At 41.5% G+C, this 20,015-nt stretch overlaps 1 protein-coding gene across 1 annotated transcript; it reads left to right on the top strand.

Annotated features, from left to right (window-relative positions):
* Positions 1-203: 203 nt before the first annotated feature.
* LOC104213223 (PR5-like receptor kinase) lies at positions 204-1,388 on the top strand. The gene has a single exon (XM_009762676.2). The coding sequence runs from the start codon at positions 286-288 to the stop codon at positions 1,261-1,263; it is 978 nt and encodes a 325-aa protein (XP_009760978.2). The 5' UTR covers positions 204-285; the 3' UTR covers positions 1,264-1,388.
* The last annotated feature ends 18,627 nt before the right edge of the window (positions 1,389-20,015 follow it).

The following is a 20,015-nucleotide window of genomic DNA, read 5'->3' as shown; positions in this document are numbered from 1 at the left end:
ACATTGTTCATCTTATTATTATCTTTCTCTTCTCAACAATGACCAAGAACTTGCAGATAATCAGTGTATTTGAACACCCTTTTTTCGTCTGGTTAATTACAGGTATATCTGCTGCTGGGATAACAACGATATTGGCATGCTTTATCTTTTACTACTTCGCAAAGAAATCATCTGGTACATACCTTTTGTTATCAAAGAAGAGGAGAGCACCAGAATATTGAGTCTGTCCTCCGGCAGTATGGATCCCTAGCCCCTAAAGCATATAGCTATTCAGACATTAAGAAAATGACAAATTCACTTCAAGAGAAACTCGGACAAGAGGGTTATGGAGGGGTCTACAAAGGTAGCCTTAATGGCCGTCCCGTTGCTATCAAGATTCTAAATGAGACTAAAGGGAATGGGGAAGAATTTATCAATGAAGTTGCAAGCATCAGTCGAACTTCCCATGTCAATGTAGTTACTCTGTTGGGATTTTGTTTTAATTGCCGAGAAAGAGCTCTTGTTTACGAATTCATGCCCAATGGATCCCTTGATAAACACATCTATGGTGAAGGTTCTAAGTTGGGATGGGAAAAGTTGTTCGAAATCGCGCTTGGGATAGGTCGAGGACTGGAGTATTTGCACCAAGGATGCAATGCACGAATATTGCATTTTGACATAAAACCTCACAATATCCTTCTGGATGAGGACTTCTGCCCCAAGATATCTGATTTTGGCCTAGCAAAATTATGCCTTCAGAAAGAAAGTATGATATCAATGTTGGAAGCTAGAGGAACCATCGGTTACATTGCTCCAGAAGTATTCAGTAGAAATTTCGGAAGTGTCTCACACAAATCTGATGTTTACAGCTACGGAATGATGGTTCTTGAAATGGTTGGAGGAAGAAGGAATTACAGCGCTGAAAGAAGCAATCATAGCGAAGTATACTTCCCACGTTGGGCTTATCAACGCCTTGTGACAGATGAAGACATAAATATACAAGGCAGCACGACCAAAGAAGAAAAGGAAATTGCAAAGAAGATGATATTAGTAGGATTGTGGTGCATCCAAACTGATCCCTCGCAGAGACCACCAATGAGTAAGGCAATTGAAATGCTGGAAGGTAGCTTAGAGGCCATCCAATTTCCACCGAAGCCTTTCATCTGTTCTCCCTCAAGATCGGAAGGATCGACAATAATATCTTTGGGGCAGCCAACGAAGCCCTTTATATATTCTTCTACGGGTTCAGCACTTGATTCTACAGCCTCAGCAAGTGAAGAATGACACTTGAATAGCAAATGTTTGGACAAGACTTACTAAGACTCGTTGGAGAACAAAACAGAGAGAGATGGAATGTTGAAATAGCCATACACAACCAACTTTGAAATGTTGAAAACTGATATCTATGTCTTGCGCAAGCACCTGTATATTTCTCAACCTCTTAAGTGGTACTTCTTGATATAAAGGTAAGCTGATATTTTTAGGATAGTTTCAGTCACAAGTATAATTTCTTAACATTCATAGATATTGTTGCATATGGCATCATGACATCATCCTTACAAAATATGTTTTGTGATTGTTATGAAATTCTACTTTCACCAAACAATAACAACAACTCAGTATAATCCCACAAGTGGTGTTTGGGGAGGATAGAGTGTATGCAAACCTTACTTGTGCCTTTAAGAAGACAGAGAAGTTGTTTCTGAAAGACCCTCGGCTCAGGAAGGAAAAAGAGGAACAATTTTACAATACGTTTTGTGAAAATAGAATTTCGTACCACAAGAACTGTATATTTAGACGGTGATTTCAATTTTTCACAATCTACCACATACAAACAGTCGACTATTTCAGCAACTTGTGGTCAAGTTTTGCAATACTAGAACATTTGGAGACCATAAGTTTAAACAAGTAGAAGTGTATCATGTCTACCTCGATAAATCTTTTCTAATGGAAAAATCAAAGCAAGTTCTTCTCTAAGCACTTCTTTAAATTCTTAAAACCTTCTTCCTTTGTTCTAACACATTTAGAGCCCGTTTGGATTAGCCGAAAAAAGGAGCTTTTAAGTGCTGGAGCTTGTTTTACAAATAAGTAGTTATCTTTTTGGATAAAAATGCTGAAGCTTAAAAAGGTTATTGATATGTTTGGTAAACAAGTGCTGGTAAGCACTTTTTTTTGTTAAAAAGAGAGAAATATCCTTAAAGCTGTTAACATTATAAATGAGCCGATTACTACAATATATTTAATTCACAAAAATAAATCATAGTAGTTGTAACGAACCGACCAGTCGTTTTGAGCTCTAGCGCGTCATTCAGCAGTTTGAGGCCATGAGCAGCTTCACTTCAGGTATTATGACTTGTACGCGATGTCCGAATTGAATTTCGGGAAGTTCAGAGTCGATTTGGAAAGAGAATTCCCATTTCGAAAACTTTAAGTTGGAAGAACTGACTAAGATTGGATTTTTGAGTAAACGGCTTCGGAATCAGGATTCGAAGGTTCCAACAGGTTCGTATGATAATTTTGGACTTGGGCGTATGTCCGGATCGGGTTTTGGAAGACCCGGGAATGTTTCGGCACCTATTGTGGAATTTAGCCTTTTGGAAGAATTTCATAAGTTTGGATTGTAGTGCATTTCAGTGTTATCGTTGTTCGTTTGGTATTTCGAGTCTGGGAATAGCTCCGAATGGTGATTCTGGTGTTGGGAGCGCGATCGGAAGTGAATTCGGAGGTCCGTGGGGTCATTTTGGAGTCATTTGGCTAAAGTTAGAAACTTGAAGGTTTTTGAGAAGTTTGGCCGGAAGTGGACTTTTTGATATCTGGGTCGGATTCCGATTCCAGAAGTTTGAGTAGGTCTGTAATGTCAAATATGACTTGTGTGCAAAATTTGAGGTCAATCGGACGTGATTCGATAGGTTTCGGCATCACATGTTGAAGTTTGGAATTCTAAAGTTCCTTAAGCTTGGATTGGAGGGCGATTCATGGTTTAAGCATTATTTGATGTAATTTGAGACCTCGAGCAGGTCCGCATCATGTTTTGGGACTAGTTGGTATGACTGGTTGGGGTCCCGGAGGCCTCGGGTGGATTCCAGATGGTTAACGGATCAAAATGTGAATTTGAAGAAGAATTGAAGCAGCTGGTATCTGGTGTAACCGCACCTGCGAGGTTGTGGCCGTAGGTGCGGAGCCGCAGAAGCGGCCTGGGAGTCGCAGGTGCGGAATTGGGCAGCCAAGGGGAGGACCGCAAATGTGGGGTATTGGCCGCATCCGCGCAGGCACAGAAGCGGGGCAGTTGACCGCAAAAGCGGAAGGAGACCGCAGAAGCGGTAGTGGGGGCCGCATCTGCGGAATCGCAGAAGCGGTCAATGAACCGCAGGTGCAGAAATGCTGGAGGTAGTGAGCTCTTTAAAAATCGGGATTTGGCCCATTATCCTTCATTTTTCTTCTTGGTTGGGTGATTTATTTCATCATCAACCATGAGGTAAGTTAATTCCACCCCTTGTGAGTTAAATACATGGTATTATTACGGATTAAAGTATGAAAATTTGTAGGAATTTGGGATTTTGAGGAAAACCTAGAAATTTGGTATTCTTGGATTTTAACCACGATTTTAGGCATGAAATTAAGAGTAGATTACATATTTGAGTTTGTGAGGTTATGGGTGAACTTTATCATCGAAAAATTCCAAAATCCGGGCACATGGGCCCGAGGGTGATTTTGTCAACTTTTCAAGCGGAGTTGGGATTCTATATAAATTGAATTTTTATAAATATTAGGGTGTATTTTTATTGGTTTCCCCGTTATTTGGCTAGTTTTGGAGCGTTGGGGCATCGGTTTGAGTCGTCGGAAGGGCTTGGAAGCCGGTCATTGGATTTCAGAGCGAGGTATGTCTCATTTCTAACCTTATAAGAGGGAATTGTCCACATAGGTGAAATAATTGGCTATGTGATTCTATTTGTAGGGGCTACGTGCGCACGAGGTGACGAGAGTCCGTGCGTAGCTACTATTATGTTTAAGTCCGGATAGTCTAGGACCCAAAAACATGCTATACCTGGAATATTTGTAATCTTATTGACAGTTTGAATTGCTTAAATCACATCAAATTAGTAAATGAATTTCTAAAAAAAAGATTAAACTTCATTTTCTTAAATTGTTAAAAGAGAATTGGCTTTCTTTGGATAATTGTTCCCTGATGACTTCTTGATTGACTGTCTGTGTGTGTTTAATTTTTGAATGGGCCGAATGCCTCGGCAGATTAAATAGATGCATCTATGATTCGCGCCATTCGACCTTCTGGTAGTGCACAATTTCAATATTTGTTGGATCGGGTCGTACGACCTCGACATGATTTGCGCATGCTTGTAATGCTTGCTTGAGATTTGTAAATTAATATTGCCTCTCTGGTCTGAGATAAATTGATAAATAATGGATTATAAATTTAGAGACTCCTAAATGTAAAAAGGGATGTTTACTTGTTTCTTGACTTACTTGAGTTTATTGCTAATTTAATGAATCCATAATTATTCACATTATTTATATTTTATTATTGGACCACTAGTAAGTGTCGAAGTCGACCTCTCGTCTCTACTTCTTCGAGGTTAGATGGGATACTTACTGGGTACATGTTGTTTCCGCACTCATACTACACTTGTTGTACATTTTGTTGCATAGGTTCATGTGTGGCTAGTGGCGTAGCGGCATGGTTGATGCCGTACTTAGGTGAGCTGCATCTTGCGAGACGATCCGCAGCCAACAGAGTCTCCTTCAGAGTATTGTACTATATTATTTCATTCCTGTCCAGTTGTATTTCGGACAATTATTGTATTTTATTTCATTCCCTAGTAAATGCTCATGCACTTGTGACACCGGGTTCTGGGATGATTATGTGGTATTTGTATTAATTCCTAAACATTTCTATTTAATTTGAAACAGTTAACTTTTACTAGTAAAATTAAAGGAAAAATTATAGTTTTCAAAATTATTAAAACAAGGCCTAAATTAAGTATTTATGATTGGCTTGTCTGACAGTGGTGTCCGGCGCCATCACGACCTTTAGTGAATTTTGGGTAGTGACAACATGGTATTAGAGCACTAGGTTCCCTTAGGTCTCACGAGTCATGAGCGAGTCTAGTAGAGTCTTACGGACCGTGCGGAGACGTCTGCACTTATCTTCGAGAGGCTACAGGGCTGTTAAGAGTACTTCCCTTCTTGATTCCTCATCGTGTTGTTTGATTCCTTTGAGGCTTATGCCCTTGTTTCTTTCCTATTCAGTCTTATGTGACGCGAAACGCTTATCATAAATCGGGAATTGAGGAATTGTAATGGTACTACAAATGTGGTGAGGGATGCTTCTCCCAGCATTGTTGGTCGGGTTATTGTTGTCGCCTTGAGGAAGGATATCCCACCATTTTAGCTCTATAGTTGTACTTTGGAGAGCATTGAGGCTATGCACAGGTTACTATGATGCTCATGAGTGTTTATCACATGGTATTAATGTGATGGTGGGATGATTTTCCATGCGCGGAAGCAGTGTATGACTTGGAAGGGAGTTCTCTAAGTGCATGATTCATAGATTCAGTATTTTATTCTGATGGAGGAAAGGCAATCGGACTATATACGTGCAGGTTTGGATTGATGGAGTAACGAGACTAGTGTTATCAAGTGTGGTGGAATTTTCATCTGCGACGTGGTATCGTCGTCCTCGATTGGATGTGTTAAGTTCGCCAGTGTTATGATCTTCAACGATTTTCCTTTAGGGCAGGTTATTGTGCAAAAATATTGGAGAAGCGACTGTCAGATATCGCGGGGTGCGGTGGTTCAGGATTGAATCGGTGTTTTTAATGTTGACGGCTCGAGAAAAGATGATCTTCGAAAAAGTTTAAAGTTAGTGACGATCTATTGGTCCCAATGTTGCAGAGAATGAGATTGAATCAAGACAAAAACCAGGTAACAAAGGATGAGGAAGGACATGTGGGAAGTGTCAGGCGGTGGTTAAAATTTCTAGAAGGCCAGGTATAAGAAGCGAAGGTCGAGTAGTTGATTAAAGGAGTGAGTTCCGCCAAAGTGGGAGAGTGGCGGAGTTGCATATGGGTTTTGTGGTAGAATGACTACGCACCATAAGGAAAGTTTGGAATGATTCAGGGAATTTTAGTGGACGGTGATTGGATCTACAGGCTTAATTTGAAATATTGGCTAGTATACGGTGGGAGATTGGATACAACAGAAAGGAGTTGCTTGTTATATAGAAGGATACAACATGACTTTGAATAGGAAGATATTGTCGCACATTTTAGTTGATTTCCACGATGAGTGAATTGACTTGTGCAGCTGGCGGATGAGCACGGGCTCAAGTGGGTTATCTCCTGTGAGTAGGTCAGCAGTCGCATGGTTGGCGAAGCTTTTGCGAAGGATTTTATTGGCCATTCAGTAAGAGGTTGAATATGTGAATGTTGATAGAGATTCAGAGCGTTCATGAAATGTTAACGGAAGGATTTCGAGGAATCTGGCGGTTTGATTGCGCAAGGTCATGTCGATAAGAGATAAAGAATTTTGGTGGATTCCAGAGTTGTATAATAGTGGCTTCAAGCTAAGTGGGAGAGTCCCACCACCTACGGTTGGATTGCATGGTCTTCTATTTGTGAAATTTCTAGTTATCAGCATATTGATGGGTTATTTCAGCTAAGGGAAAAGAACATAAGAGGTAATTTGAGCAAGGAAATTGTTAAAGATGTGCTATAGTTGGCCTTGTTGACTCATGTTCAGGCTTGGGGAAGGATTCAGGATTTATGTCGTGTATAGATGCAGGTTTCAAGGAAAATGATTCGGCCGGGTGCTTCGTCAAGAGGGTGTTCATGTGCTAGAAGATTCATGGAGTTGATTTTTTTGGGGGACCAAGTCAGAGTGGGTGGCTCTCAACAACGGTCTAGTGAATTCAAAGGATTTAAAAATGCGGTGCCTAAGGATTCAAGCCCGCAGTATGGTTAAAAATCGAGCTTTTGTAGCAGATTATGATAAGAGGCTCGGAATGATCTATGATGTTTTCGACTTGCAGTGTAGCATGGGGAGGAAAAAGGGAAAAGACTTCGGATTCATAGAGGGATTATCAGAATGTGTGCATCGGTTGAAGATACGAATGTGCGTGCAAGGAGGGTATAAAGCAGTTCATGGGTTTGGAGATAATGTAGTCTCATGGAATAGGGTCACTCAAGATGAGTGCGGATTTAGGTTGGTGATGTAAGGAATAGAGCTAATATTATCTCTAAGGCAAGTTAAGGATGAATTAGAGGAAGTTAGATTGGTCAGCCGTGGTTGAATTGATATAGTGGTGGCGGTGCGCGCGAGGCTCGACGACCGCCATAATTGATTATATTTGGAAGTATTCAAGTATTATGGCATGTTATGTGTAGGCGGGTCCCGGAAGGGGTATGGCAGTTTAGACCACTACTTGAGGATTTGAATGTTCTACGGTTATGAGAAGTTACTCACGTGTTGCTATGGTCCTTTTGGAATGAGTTAAGTAAAAAGTTTCCAGGTGAGGAAGTGTCGACCATATTAGTGGTTCAGGAGTTATGATGAAGATCTTGTGCTAACGCATATTGGCATGTTGGGTGCAGTGAGTGGTATGGAATTTGAAAGTGAGGATCAAGGCTGTAGTTCGGTGTTGACATGGATGTCACGAGCTCGGATGAGCAGGAAAGGGATTTGGAATATTTAGAGTAAACTGGCATTGTCTTCAACGTCACCTGAGATCGGTGTTTTGTGAAAAAGACTTTGTATCCTGGTTAAGGATTCTTGATCGCTTTTCAGCGTTAGTGCGGCCGGTGGTTTAGATGTACAGACATGTTATCTGTTATGGAAGGTCGTGGGAGCATGCCCCACGGGAAGGTTGTATAAATGTGGCATGTAGTCACTTGATTGATTGGAGAATTAAACCAAGTATAAAGATTGTGGTGATATCGTTAATTTGAGAATTGATGCCTAGAGGGCACTCGGTTTATTGGGTTTTGAATTGTGGAGGTTTACTCCGGATATGATGGTTGTTTTTGTATGTTATGGGGAAAAAGGGGGTTATTATGGACCCAGGAAAGGTTATGGACCTAGTTCGGTACGATCAGAATCAGCTTGAGGTCTGTGAATGTATTTAGGTATGAATATGGGCTCTATATTAGGCCGTAGGTGTCCATTTTAGCATATCTCTCCTTATGGAGGAGTATTCGGACGTTGGATATTATTTCGTTGTCGGCAGTTTCATGTAATGCTATATTGTGTCATGTGAGTTGTGAACGACTCAATAATTTTCTTATATATTGAGGTTCCGCGTAGTGATGGTGTTGTGGGAGCAGGATAGCTCTTTAGTTTCAGAACATATATCCCGCCTCAGTTGTGCTTGAGTTTGTTAGCTTATGGTATTATATGTATCCCCAGGGATAGTATTATGCACTTAGCGTGCTTGTGACTGATATTCGGTATTTTCGTTGTAATGAGCAATTTAGCTCGGTGTGTGTCTCCTTATGTGAATTTATGTGTGGATCGGGCAGCACGCCACCATGGTATGTTGTTTGGATCGGATTGCACGCCGCGATAGTGTGATATTGATTATAGTTCCCCATATCTGTTTTTAAGTGTTTTGTTTCCCATTTTTCCGAGGAAAGCTCGTATTAGCTGCGTGAGTTGAGTAGTCCCTTCCAAAGTTCGTTTTCCTTGTGTATTACGTTCGAGTTGGTAGCCTATTGGCACATTGTGGCATCATATGAGACTTTTGATCATGTCCGGGGTGGCTTATTGCCTGAACAGTTCGTTCTGGGTGAGACGAGATCATTGGATTTAGGATCAGTGCAATCTGATTATATGATGTATATTCAGGAGCAAAGACCATTATTTGGTTCAGAATGAGGTGATGATTCTTGTTAGGAGTATAGACCTAATGATTTGTTGATTCAACAGTTGGTTCTGAATTTCTACACGTCTCTTCCGTCGTGGCGGTATTGTAAGAGTTAGAGCAAGACCTATGTATGTCATGAGGTGCAATGGGAACATCAGATTGGTGGAATTTTGACTATTATGCTCAGAGAATGTTATTGTGGTCCTGTGAATAAAGCGGTGCAAGCTGTGAATTGCAGTCATGTTCTGGTACATCATGCGGTGATTGATACTGTGTTCGTATGTTCAGAACAGGCCTGGCAGAGAATTTCGGATGTTGGAATTTGGGTCATAAGGCTTATTTGCTTAAGTGAAAAAGGATATATTCAGATTGATTAATCTAAGGTTCCCAGCTGAGTTGTGGTATCACGAGTAGGTGCTCGATGTGTTAAACAGTGATTCTGGACAACTTCAGCGCAATTCTCAGCATGATCGAAGACGAACATATGTTTAAGTGGGAGAGAATGTAACGACCCGACCAGTCGTTTTGAGCTCTAGCACGTCGTTCAGTAGTTAGAGGCCATGAGCAGCTTCACTTCAGGTATTATGATTTGTACGCATGGTCGGAATTGAATTTCGGGAAGTTCAGAGTCAATTTGGAAAGAGAATTCCTATTTCGAAAGCTTTAAGTTGGAAGAACTGACTAAGATTGGATTTTTGAGTAAACGGCTTCGGAATCAGGATTCGAAGGTTCCAGCAGGTTCGTATGATGATTTTGGACTTGGGCGTATGCCAGGATCGGGTTTAGGAAGACCCGGGAATGTTTCGGCACCTATTGTGCAAGTTAGCCTATTGGAAGAATTTCATAAGTTTGGATTGTAGTGCATTTCAGTGTTATCGATGTCCGTTTGGGATTCCGAGTCTGGAAATAGCTCTAAATGGTGATTCTGGTGTTGGGAGCACGATCAGAAGTGAATTCGGAGGTCCGTGGGTCATTTTGGAGTCATTTGGCTAAAGTTAGAAACTTGAAGGTTTTCGAAAAGTTTGGCCGAAAGTGGACTTTTTGATATCGGGGTCCGATTCCGATTCCAGAAGTTTGAGTAGGTCCGTAATGTCAAATATGACTTGTGTGCAAAATTTGAGGTCAATCGAACGTGATTCGATAGGTTTCGGCATCACATGTTGAAGTTTGGAATTCTAAAGTTCATTAAGCTTGGATTGGAGGGCGATTCATGGTTTAAGCGTTATTTGATGTAATTTGAGACCTCGAGCAGGTCCGCATCATGTTTTGGGACTGGTTGGTATGACTGGTTGGGGTCCCGGAGGCCTCGGGTGGATTCTAGATGGTTAACGGATCAAAATGTGAATTTGAAGAAGAATTGAAGCAGCTGTTATCTGGTGTAACCGCACCTGCGAGGTTGTGGCCGTAGGTGCGGAGTCGTAGGTGCGGAATTGGGCAACCAAGGAGAGGACTGCAAATGCGGGGTATTGGTCGCATCCGTGCAAGGGCAGAAGCGAGGGAGTTGACCGCAGAAGCGGAAGGAGACCGCAGAAGCGGAAGGAGACCGCAGAAGCGATAGTGGGGGCCGCACCTGCGGAATCGCAGAAGTGGTCAATAGACCGCAGGTGCGGAAATTCTGGAGGTAGTGAGCTCTTTAAAAATCGGGATTTGGCCCATTATCCTTCATTTTTCTTCTTGGTTGTGCGATTTTGGTGCCTTTAAAGAGGGGGGATTTCATCATCAACCATGAGGTAAGTTAATTCCACCCCTTGTGAGTTAAATACATGGTATTATTACTGATTAAAGTATAGAAATTTGTAGGAATTTGGGATTTTGAGGAAAACCTAGAAATTTGGTATTCTTGGATTTTAACCACGATTTTGGGCATGAAATTAATAGTAGATTGCATATTTGAGTTCGTGAGGTTATTGTCACACCTCCTTTTTCCGCCCCCGCAAGGGGTGAAGGAGTTTTTTCAATTAAAGGACAATCGAAACGGGATTTGTTTATTTATTTCAGAGTCGCCAATTGGGAGATTTAGGGTGTCCCAAGTCACCGATTTAATTCCGAATCGAGGAAAAGAATGACTCTGTATTACAGTCTGCGAACCAGAAATCCGGATAAGGAATTCTGTTAACCTGGGAGAAGGTGTTAGGCTTTCCCGAGTTCCGTGGTTCTAGCACGGTCACTCAACTGTCATATTCGGCTTATTTATCTGATTTTATACAAATATGAACTTATGTGCATATTTTAACTCTTTACCGCTTTTATTATATTTTTAAAGGAATGTGAACATCGTTTAAAACATGTCTTTGGATTGCGTCACATGAAATGCACCCGCAATCCGGAACATATTTTTATCCAATGTTTTGGGATTTGGATTTGGGTCGCATGAAATGCACACCCGAGTTTAAGAAAATAGGATTAATTGAGACGCGTCCTAAAGAACTAGCATGTTATTATTTGAGGAAAAACCGTGAAATTTGCTAAACGGCCCGTTCCAGAATCTAAATATTTAATATATACATCTAACGAGGGCCCCGCAATTTATGCATTTTATTTGGGCGAGGCTCATCTCCTTTTATTTAAAGGCAAACCTAAAAGCAAACTATGATTTCCTATATTTGTTTGTCTCTAACAAAATGGAAAGGTCCTACTGTATTTACATACTTATGAGTCATTATAGTTAAGTTTCAAACGTGATTTATTGAAGGAGGGACGTGATACGGGTAGTCCGTTTGGCAGTTATGGGCCCAGGCCTAATGTGTATGAAGTTAAATTCGGCCTGGGCCACTCTTATTCCAATTGGGCCTGTTCAACTCATTTGATATGCGTTTAACATTTATAAACAAAAAAAGGGGGAAAAAGCTGAAATGCGATGTGCTGTTTGCCTTAATCAAACCATATTCCTAACAACTTAAAACAGACCATTTGTTTAAAGAAAGAACTATCGGGCACCTAACATGCTTCTTGGCAAACACAATAATGAATTAAGAACATGACTACTACAACATCAATCCTTTTTCATTATAAGCAACACGTAGAATTCTTCAACTAAATGAGTTGTATAAAGATTCAGTTACATCATAGTTAACTACATGATTCTAGTAGAGAAAGTACACTGTCATACATACAACTAATGTTCAATAAATTTCTAAAGTGAATTTCCAAAATAACTTCAACTTCTTCATTTCTTTGTATTCATGCTTCAAATTTCAGCCTACATTGATCAGTGTATCCGTGATGTACCTGGTATTTGGAAAGCAAAAGAAGAAGAGGAATGATCAGTGCAGCAGTAGCACACACATAACAACAGCAGCAACAGAAAGGCAGCACTCAGCAACTAGCAACCCAGCAGTCAAATTTGTGAAGCCCAAACAAACCCAGCATGAAAAAAAAATAACCAGTAGAGAAAGAAACAGCAACAGATTTGAGCCAAACAGAGGTCCAGTGAACTCGGAAAACCAAAAACAACTCAACTGAAACAGCGCTCTATCAGTAAAGGACCCAGTTTGCAGCTCAGCAGCACCAAAACAAATACGAGCTAAGCAAAGAAGGAAACAGATGCAGAAAAGCAGTAGCTTCTGACTGTTATGATAAAAAATCCAGCACACTCTTACTCTATATTATTCTTAAATTGGACTGACCCATTAAAGGTAGAAGGACCAGCCTTGTTTTTGCTTTTTTTTCTTTTTATCTCCCAACACTCAAAACTCTTTAATGTGGAAGCTTTAGCTTTAAACTCTACCTCTCTCAATTCCTGATGTCCAACCTTTTTTAACCTTTGATGTCCAAGCTCGTTTCTTCCCTCAAATGAGCCTATTTATAGGCTAAATACAGGCCAGCCCCAGGCTGCCTCGTTTCCCCCCAGCTCTTAACTCTGCCCATACCCCTTTATTTCCCATTAACAAGTGTTTTGTGCCCCAATGGTATGGGCAGCTGACAGCCTTTAAATTAACCCCATGCTATCAAGTTTTGTTCCCCATTATTGTATTAGTTTAATGCTATTTTAGTACCCTATTGTCAGCCCATCTTAAACTACTCATTTCTGCTCTTTTCACACCCCAAACTACCCCTGTTAGCTCCTAATTATTACTGTATTACCCCACTGCAGCAGTAGGACATTTTGAACTTCTGCAAGTTCAAATTCAAGCTGCCCCAAACTGAATTCTAGCTATTATAGTGCAGCTACAATCCATTCCCAGATAATGTCAGACAAACAGCTAACGTCAATGATTCGATCAGTCATACGAAGCTATATGAATCAGAATATTTGAACATTCAGTTCTATAGACTAATCGACGACGTTTATCTAATCGACTACACTAATTATAACATAGAACAAACAGTCGACCAAACAAACAACACGAATAGGGCATCAACTGTCTTTGACAATTTTGCACGACACAGGGAAACTACAGGCATTATCGATTCGACGATATTAATCAAATTGAAATATGTATATCACTATACGTATTCAACCATAAACAGAATAACAATCGACCAAATAAAAGGTCTTACGAAGATGGAGAACAACTGACAGAAAATTCCAGAAATAACAAACAAACTAATTAACCATGCCGATAAACTAAAATAATACTAAAACAACAACAGAAAAGGAAAAGTGAACTCACTCTGAAAAGCTTAAACACAGGCGACCCATGCCCGAACTGGATTTGCCCATTTGAGGCCGAACAGACCTTAATCGAGGTGTTCTCAACCGAGAACACTTCGATTAAGGTCTATTAGACTCCAACCCTCCGTTTAATCTGGCCGGATTCCAAAAATTCTTGTGTTCTAGGGTTCGAACAGTCCGATTTGGGGCTCGAGGATTTGTGGGTAGATTCGGACCAAACCAAGCTTGGTTTGGTCACAAGTGAGGGCAGGATAGTGACTGGTATAAATCCGGGGTGGGTTGGTGTAGATCGGGGTTGGGCTCGAATCTTCAAATCAAGATTCGAGATGAAGGGGGATGATTCGAGGCAAGGGGTAACAGATTTGGGTTCAGGGAGTGAAGGAGGTGCTATGGTGTTAGAGGGGTGACCGACGGCGTAGATGCCGCCGGGTTTCAGGCGAAGGAAGCTTAGGGCGGCTAGGGTTTGGGAGGTCTGGGTTTGGGACGATGAAAGGGGGGTGTTCGGATGGGGACTGGGGTGTGATGAATGATTTATATATGGGGTAAGGGATTAGATCCTGGCCGTTGGATTGAGTTATATCTATGGCCAGGATCTATCTTGCACTAGGAAACGACGTCGTCTCCCTTAAATGAGAATGGTTCGGCCTAAGGTTTAAACGTCGGGTGCTGGGGAAAGCTACGGGATCGTTGGATTAGGTGGGACGGACGGTTCAGATCAAACGCCTCATACGACGTCGTTTGGGGGGCGTCCCTGGAAGACCTGGTTTGGACTGGGTCACTGTATTGGTTTGGGCCCGATTTTCAGTTGAATTTTCGGCCCAAATCAGATATTTTCCCTCTTATAATTTCGACAAAAATTCCTAAAAACCAAAATTAAACATACAATATTAATTAATACCTAACAACAAATATCACACGAATTAAAACATTTTAATAAAATTACGATGACAACAAAAATGCGTATTTTGTGATTTTCGCTTTTAAACAACCAAAGTATAATTAACTAATTCCTAAATGCACCAATTATTCCTAAATGCCTGCAACATGTATTTTTGTATTTTCTAACTATAGCGAGGCGAGCATTTACGGACAGAACAATTATCAAAATGTCACATAAATCCTCAAAATTGTACCCAGGGGTAACTTGTTTTATTTCTTTTCCGATTTCTTTTGGAGTAGTTTCCATGAAGCAAAAATCACGTGCTCACAGCTGCCCCTCTTTGTCCGAAAACACAAAGAGTTTTCGTGCAAAGATAAAGTGAGCTGATACGAGCGATTTTTGCCCGTTGGAATATTCCATGTGAAGCATTTTTTGAAAAAGATTTAACCGAACCTTGTTCGGATCATAAGATCTTATCTATCTTCAACTTGTTCTTGCTGCCTTGCTTTCCTGTCGGCTTGTGCTTCTTCTGGTGCTTTTCTTCCGAAAACTTGGGGATGACACTGACCTTTTGCTTTTTCTGAATACCAGTTTCATCATTTTGCTAGGTCCGTTGGGGATATGGCTTCTTTCATTAAACTCTTTGGTGGTTCCACTGGGGATACGACTTTCTTCATCAGATTTGTTGTGCTGAACATAATTTGATGTTCACGGGCCGATTCTTTCAAGACGCGTCTTTTCTTCCCTTTGACTCATGCGCTTGAATTCGTGCTGGAACCTCCTGTTGCAACCTTCTGCTTCCCGGTGCTGGGGATTTCTTATTGTTTCCTGCTGAGGATTCCTGTGGTAACCCTCTGCCTTCTGATGGGTTATTGATTTCAAAATCTGCAGTATAAGATGATTTCCAGATCTGTAGTATAAGACTGAAAAGTATTCCTCTCGTTATACAGGTGGTCGCCTGAATGCAAAAATATGAAATGTATGCCCGCATTATATTGGTGGGTGACCTAGGGCATGAAAGGAAAAGACAGAAATGTATTCCCGCATTATACTGGTGGACGACCTAGAACATGAAATGAAAAACAGAAACGTACGCCCGCATTATACTGGTGGGCGACCTAGAACATGAAATGAAAAGACAGAAATGTATTCCCGCATTATACTGGTAGGCGACCTAGAACATGAAACGAAAAACAGAAAATGTATTCCCGCATTGTACTGGTGGGCAACCTAGAACATGAAATGAAATGTATGAAATGTATGCCCGCATTATACTGGTGGGTGACCTAGAACATGAAATGAAAACAGAAAATGTATTCCCGCATTATACTGGTGGGCGACCTAGAACATGAAATGAAATGTATGAAACGTATGCCCGCATTATACTGGTGGGCGACCTAGAACATAAAATGAAAACAGAAATGTATTCCCGCATTATACTGGTGGGCGACCTAGAACATGAAATGAAAAACAGAAACGTATGCCCGCATTATACTGGTGGGTGACCTAGAACATGAAATGAAAAACAGAAACGTATGCCCACATTATACTGGTAGGCGACCTAGGACATGAAATGAAATGACAGAATGTATTCCCGCATTATACCGGTGGGCGACCTAGAATATGAAATGAAATGTATGAAACGTGTGCCCGCATTATACTGGTGGGTGACCTAGAACATGAAATGAAAACAGAAATGTATTCCCGCATTATACAGGTGGGCGCCTGTTTAACTAAGACATAAAATTTTGAATTTGTTTCCTCGTTCCTCCGAGAAAGTTTTTGACAATGGCAAAAAATTTCTGCCCCGGTCTTAGTGACCTTCCTTGTGGCGTGTCTTTCTGTCATCATCATCCTTTATTTTCCTGTAGAATCAAAGAAAATTTTGTTAGTTTTAACATGGTGAGTGATCGTGTCACTCCTGCTGGGGGATGATTTTCCATTTATCCCTTTCCCTTTCCCTTGCTCTGCGCTCCCAAAACTGGTTGGGGATGAAGTTGCTTGTTGGGGATGATATGTCTGCTGGGGATGGTTTTCCATTTATCCCTTCCCCGCTCTTTTGTTTCAAAACAAGCTGTGGGGGTCCCTTTCAACTCCAAAACTACTCCCTTAAAAGTTTATTTTATCCCAGCCGGCGGATTAATTCTCTCTTCCTCCTTCCCCCTTTCTGTGGTGTATTACCATCTCGGACCTTGGTCCGTGATCTATCGCAGTTCTTGTTGGGGATCTTCTTGGAACTTGACCCACAAGTCCTTCAACCATCATTTTCCGCCTTTCTCCATGTTCTCCTTAATTGTCTAGGCCAGTTTGTCGTTTGATTCTGCGACAAACGCCTTTTGTCCTATTGCCTTGGCTTTGGCCTGTGGCTTTCGCATTTTGCTTTGTACCATTTTGGCCCTTGGTAGTATACTCTGAAAAGTCCTTCTCAAAACAAATTTCCGGAAAAGTCTTTTTAGACAAAGAAATGAAAAAAGCTAGAAAAGAGAAAAATCTTTCTGAACAAATATTGGGGGAGAAGAAAAGGAAAGAACTTATCTGGATGGTATGACTGGTCCCTACGATCATGTCGTGCATTACGGATTACCCGATCCAGTCTATTTGTATCAATCAATCTTCCTGATGGCCTTATTTGCTGGGGATGAATAGGTGCCCACCTCTTCGCAAATGCGGATCCTTTTTGCCAATCTGTCTTGTCTCCTTATAGTGCCCTTCGAGGGGTTTTCACTAATAAGACTCTCTCTTTTCTCTCAGCTCCCGTCGCCTTACGGTGTCTGTGAAGGTTTTCACCGATAAGACTCTATCGTTTTATCTCTCTCATCTTTCGTCGCCTTATGGTGCCTGTGAAGGTTTTCACCGATTAAGACTCTCTCATTTTATCTTTCAACGGGGGATTGGAGTGTTGCCGATATGACTCTCTCTTTCGGAGATTCTTTTCGGCCAGCAATTCATTTCCAGTTTATGACCCTTTTCTTTGCTGGGGATCAGCGTATTATTCTCGGCTTCCATTGGCCTGACTTGGCACCTCTCGGACATTGATCGGGAGGTCTTTTTGGACATCGATGTTGGTTTTTTGTGGGTTAAAAAGGGAAAGGCTGTAAAATATTTAACGTAACTTTGATGGGTGAAATGTTACAACTCTTGGAATCAAACCCTTTTTGGAGATTCAAAAACATAACTCCTGCCCCAGTTTTCTTGCTTGGGGAATTTTTATATTTACACTATGTTGAGCTATGCACATTATGCACACTACGGTGCACTATGATCGAGCCGTGAGGCGCCTACGTATCCTCTTTGAGAAATCAGGTCAAACGTAGTTCCTACGGTTCCTTTTTCTTATGATCTTTATCTTGTTTTTATTTTTCTTTTAATTTCTTTTTTTTTTCTCATATATTTTCCCATTAGTGATTCCAAAAGAGGGGTACGAAAGAATAACTAAGGCTCAAAGGGGGGAAGCAAAGGTTAAAAAAGGTTTGGGTGGAAGAAAGAATTGCCTCCGTCATTTCATTATCCAATAAGTACCAAGTACAAACAAACGAACCAATAACTACCATAATCAAAGAAATTACGCATAATATCTTTTGACTGCATCAGAATTGATAGCCATGTCGACGCATCTTCCTTCGATATCTGTTAGACATAAAGCGTCGTTGGACAACACTCTGGTCACGATATAAGGCCCTTGCCAATTTGGGGCGAACTTGCCTTTTGCTTCGATCTGATGCGGAAAGATCCGTTTCAATACTTGTTGCCCTACTTCAAATCTCCTGGGGCGCACCTTCTTATTGCATGCCCTCGCTATTCTTTTTTGGTACAACTGGCCATGACACACTGCTGCCAATCTTTTCTCATCTATTAAGTTCAGCTGCTCCAATCGAGCTTTGACCCATTCATCGTCGTCAATCCCGGCTTCAGCGATAATTCGGAGGGATGGAATTTCAACCTCTGCCGGTATTACTGCTTCAGTTTCGTATACCAACAAATAAGGAGTTGCACCTATGGAAGTCCGGACTGTAGTGCGATAACCCAACAAAGCAAAGGGTAGTTTCTCGTGCCATTGTCTAGATCCTTCTACCATCTTCCTCAATATCTTTATGATGTTCTTATTGGCGGCTTTAACTGCTCCGTTCGCCTTGGGACGATATGGGGTGGAATTGCGGTGTGTAATCTTAAACTGTTGGCATACCTCTCTCATCAAATTGTTGTTAATATTTGCACCATTATCTGTAATGATCACTTTTGGGACCCCAAACCTGCAGATGATATGGGAGTGAACAAAATCCACCACTGCCTTCTTGGTTACCGACTTGAAAGTTTTAGCTTCAACCCACTTGGTGAAGTAGTCGATTGTCACCAGAATGAACTTGTGGCCGTTGGTCGCTGCCGGCTCAATAGGCCCAATGACATCCATGCCCCATGCAACAAATGGCCATGGCGTTGACATTGTATGCAATTCTGTCGGCGGAGAATGAATCAGATCTCCGTGTATCTGACATTGATGGCATTTCCTCACGAAATTGATACAATCATGCTCCATAGTGAGCCAATAGTATCCTGCTCGAAGAATCTTCTTTGCCAATACATATCCGCTCATATGTGGCCCACAAACTCCAGCATGCACTTCTGCCATAATCGTCGTGGCTTGACCGACGTATATACATCTTAGCAATCCCAAGTCTGGGGTTCTTCTGTACAACACTCCTCCACTGAGGAAGAAACCATTTGACAAACGCCGAAGGGCTCTTTTTTGGTCTCCAGTGGCCTGCTCCGGATATATCCCCATCTTGAGGTACTCCTTTATGTCATAAAACCATGGCTCGCCATCTACTTCCTCCTGTACCGCATTGCAATAAGCATGCTGATCGCAAACCTGAATGTGCAATGGGTCAACATACATTTTGTCGGGGTGGTGTAACATTGGTGCTAAAGTGGCCAATGCATCGGCAACCTCATTATGAACTCTCGGGATATGTCTGAATTCCACTGATAGAAATCGCTTGCTCAGATCGTGCAAACATTGTCGATATGGTATGAGTTTCAAATCCCGTGTTTCCCACTCACCCTTAATCTGATGTACCAGTAGGTCTGAGTCTCCCAAGACCAAAACGTCCTGGACATCCATGTCTGCAGCTAGTCGCAGACCCAAAATGCATGCTTCATACTCTGCCATGTTGTTGGTACAATAGAAGCGTAGCTGAGCTATAACAGGATAATGACGTCCTGTTTCAGAAATGAGTACTGCTCCTATTCCAACCCCTTTCGCATTCGCGACTCCATCAAAGAAAAGCTTCAAGCTTGGTTCCTCGGGTAATTCCAGCTCACCTGTGTGCATTACTTCCTCGTCTGGAAAATACGTCCTCAAAGGCTCGTATTCTTCATAAACGGGATTCTCAGCCAAGAGATCGGCCAGCGCTTGGGCTTTCATGGACGTCCTTGTCACATAGACGATATCAAACTCTATGAGCAAAATTTGCCATTTTGCTAACCTCTTTGTAGGCATAGGTTTCTGGAAAATGTACTTTAATGGATCCAGACGTGAAATGAGATAAGTAGTATATGAGGATAAGTAGTGCTTCAACTTCTAAGCCACCCAAGTTAGGGTGCAACATGTCCTCTCGAGTTGAGTGTACTTGACCTCATACACTGTGAACTTCTTGCTAAGATAATAA

The sequence above is a fragment of the Nicotiana sylvestris genome, chromosome 3, assembly GCF_000393655.2.
Source record: "Nicotiana sylvestris chromosome 3, ASM39365v2, whole genome shotgun sequence".
Lineage (NCBI taxonomy): Eukaryota > Viridiplantae > Streptophyta > Magnoliopsida > Solanales > Solanaceae > Nicotiana > Nicotiana sylvestris.
The sequence above is the reverse complement of the archived record's forward strand: the minus strand, read 5'-3'. Positions and strand labels throughout refer to the sequence as shown.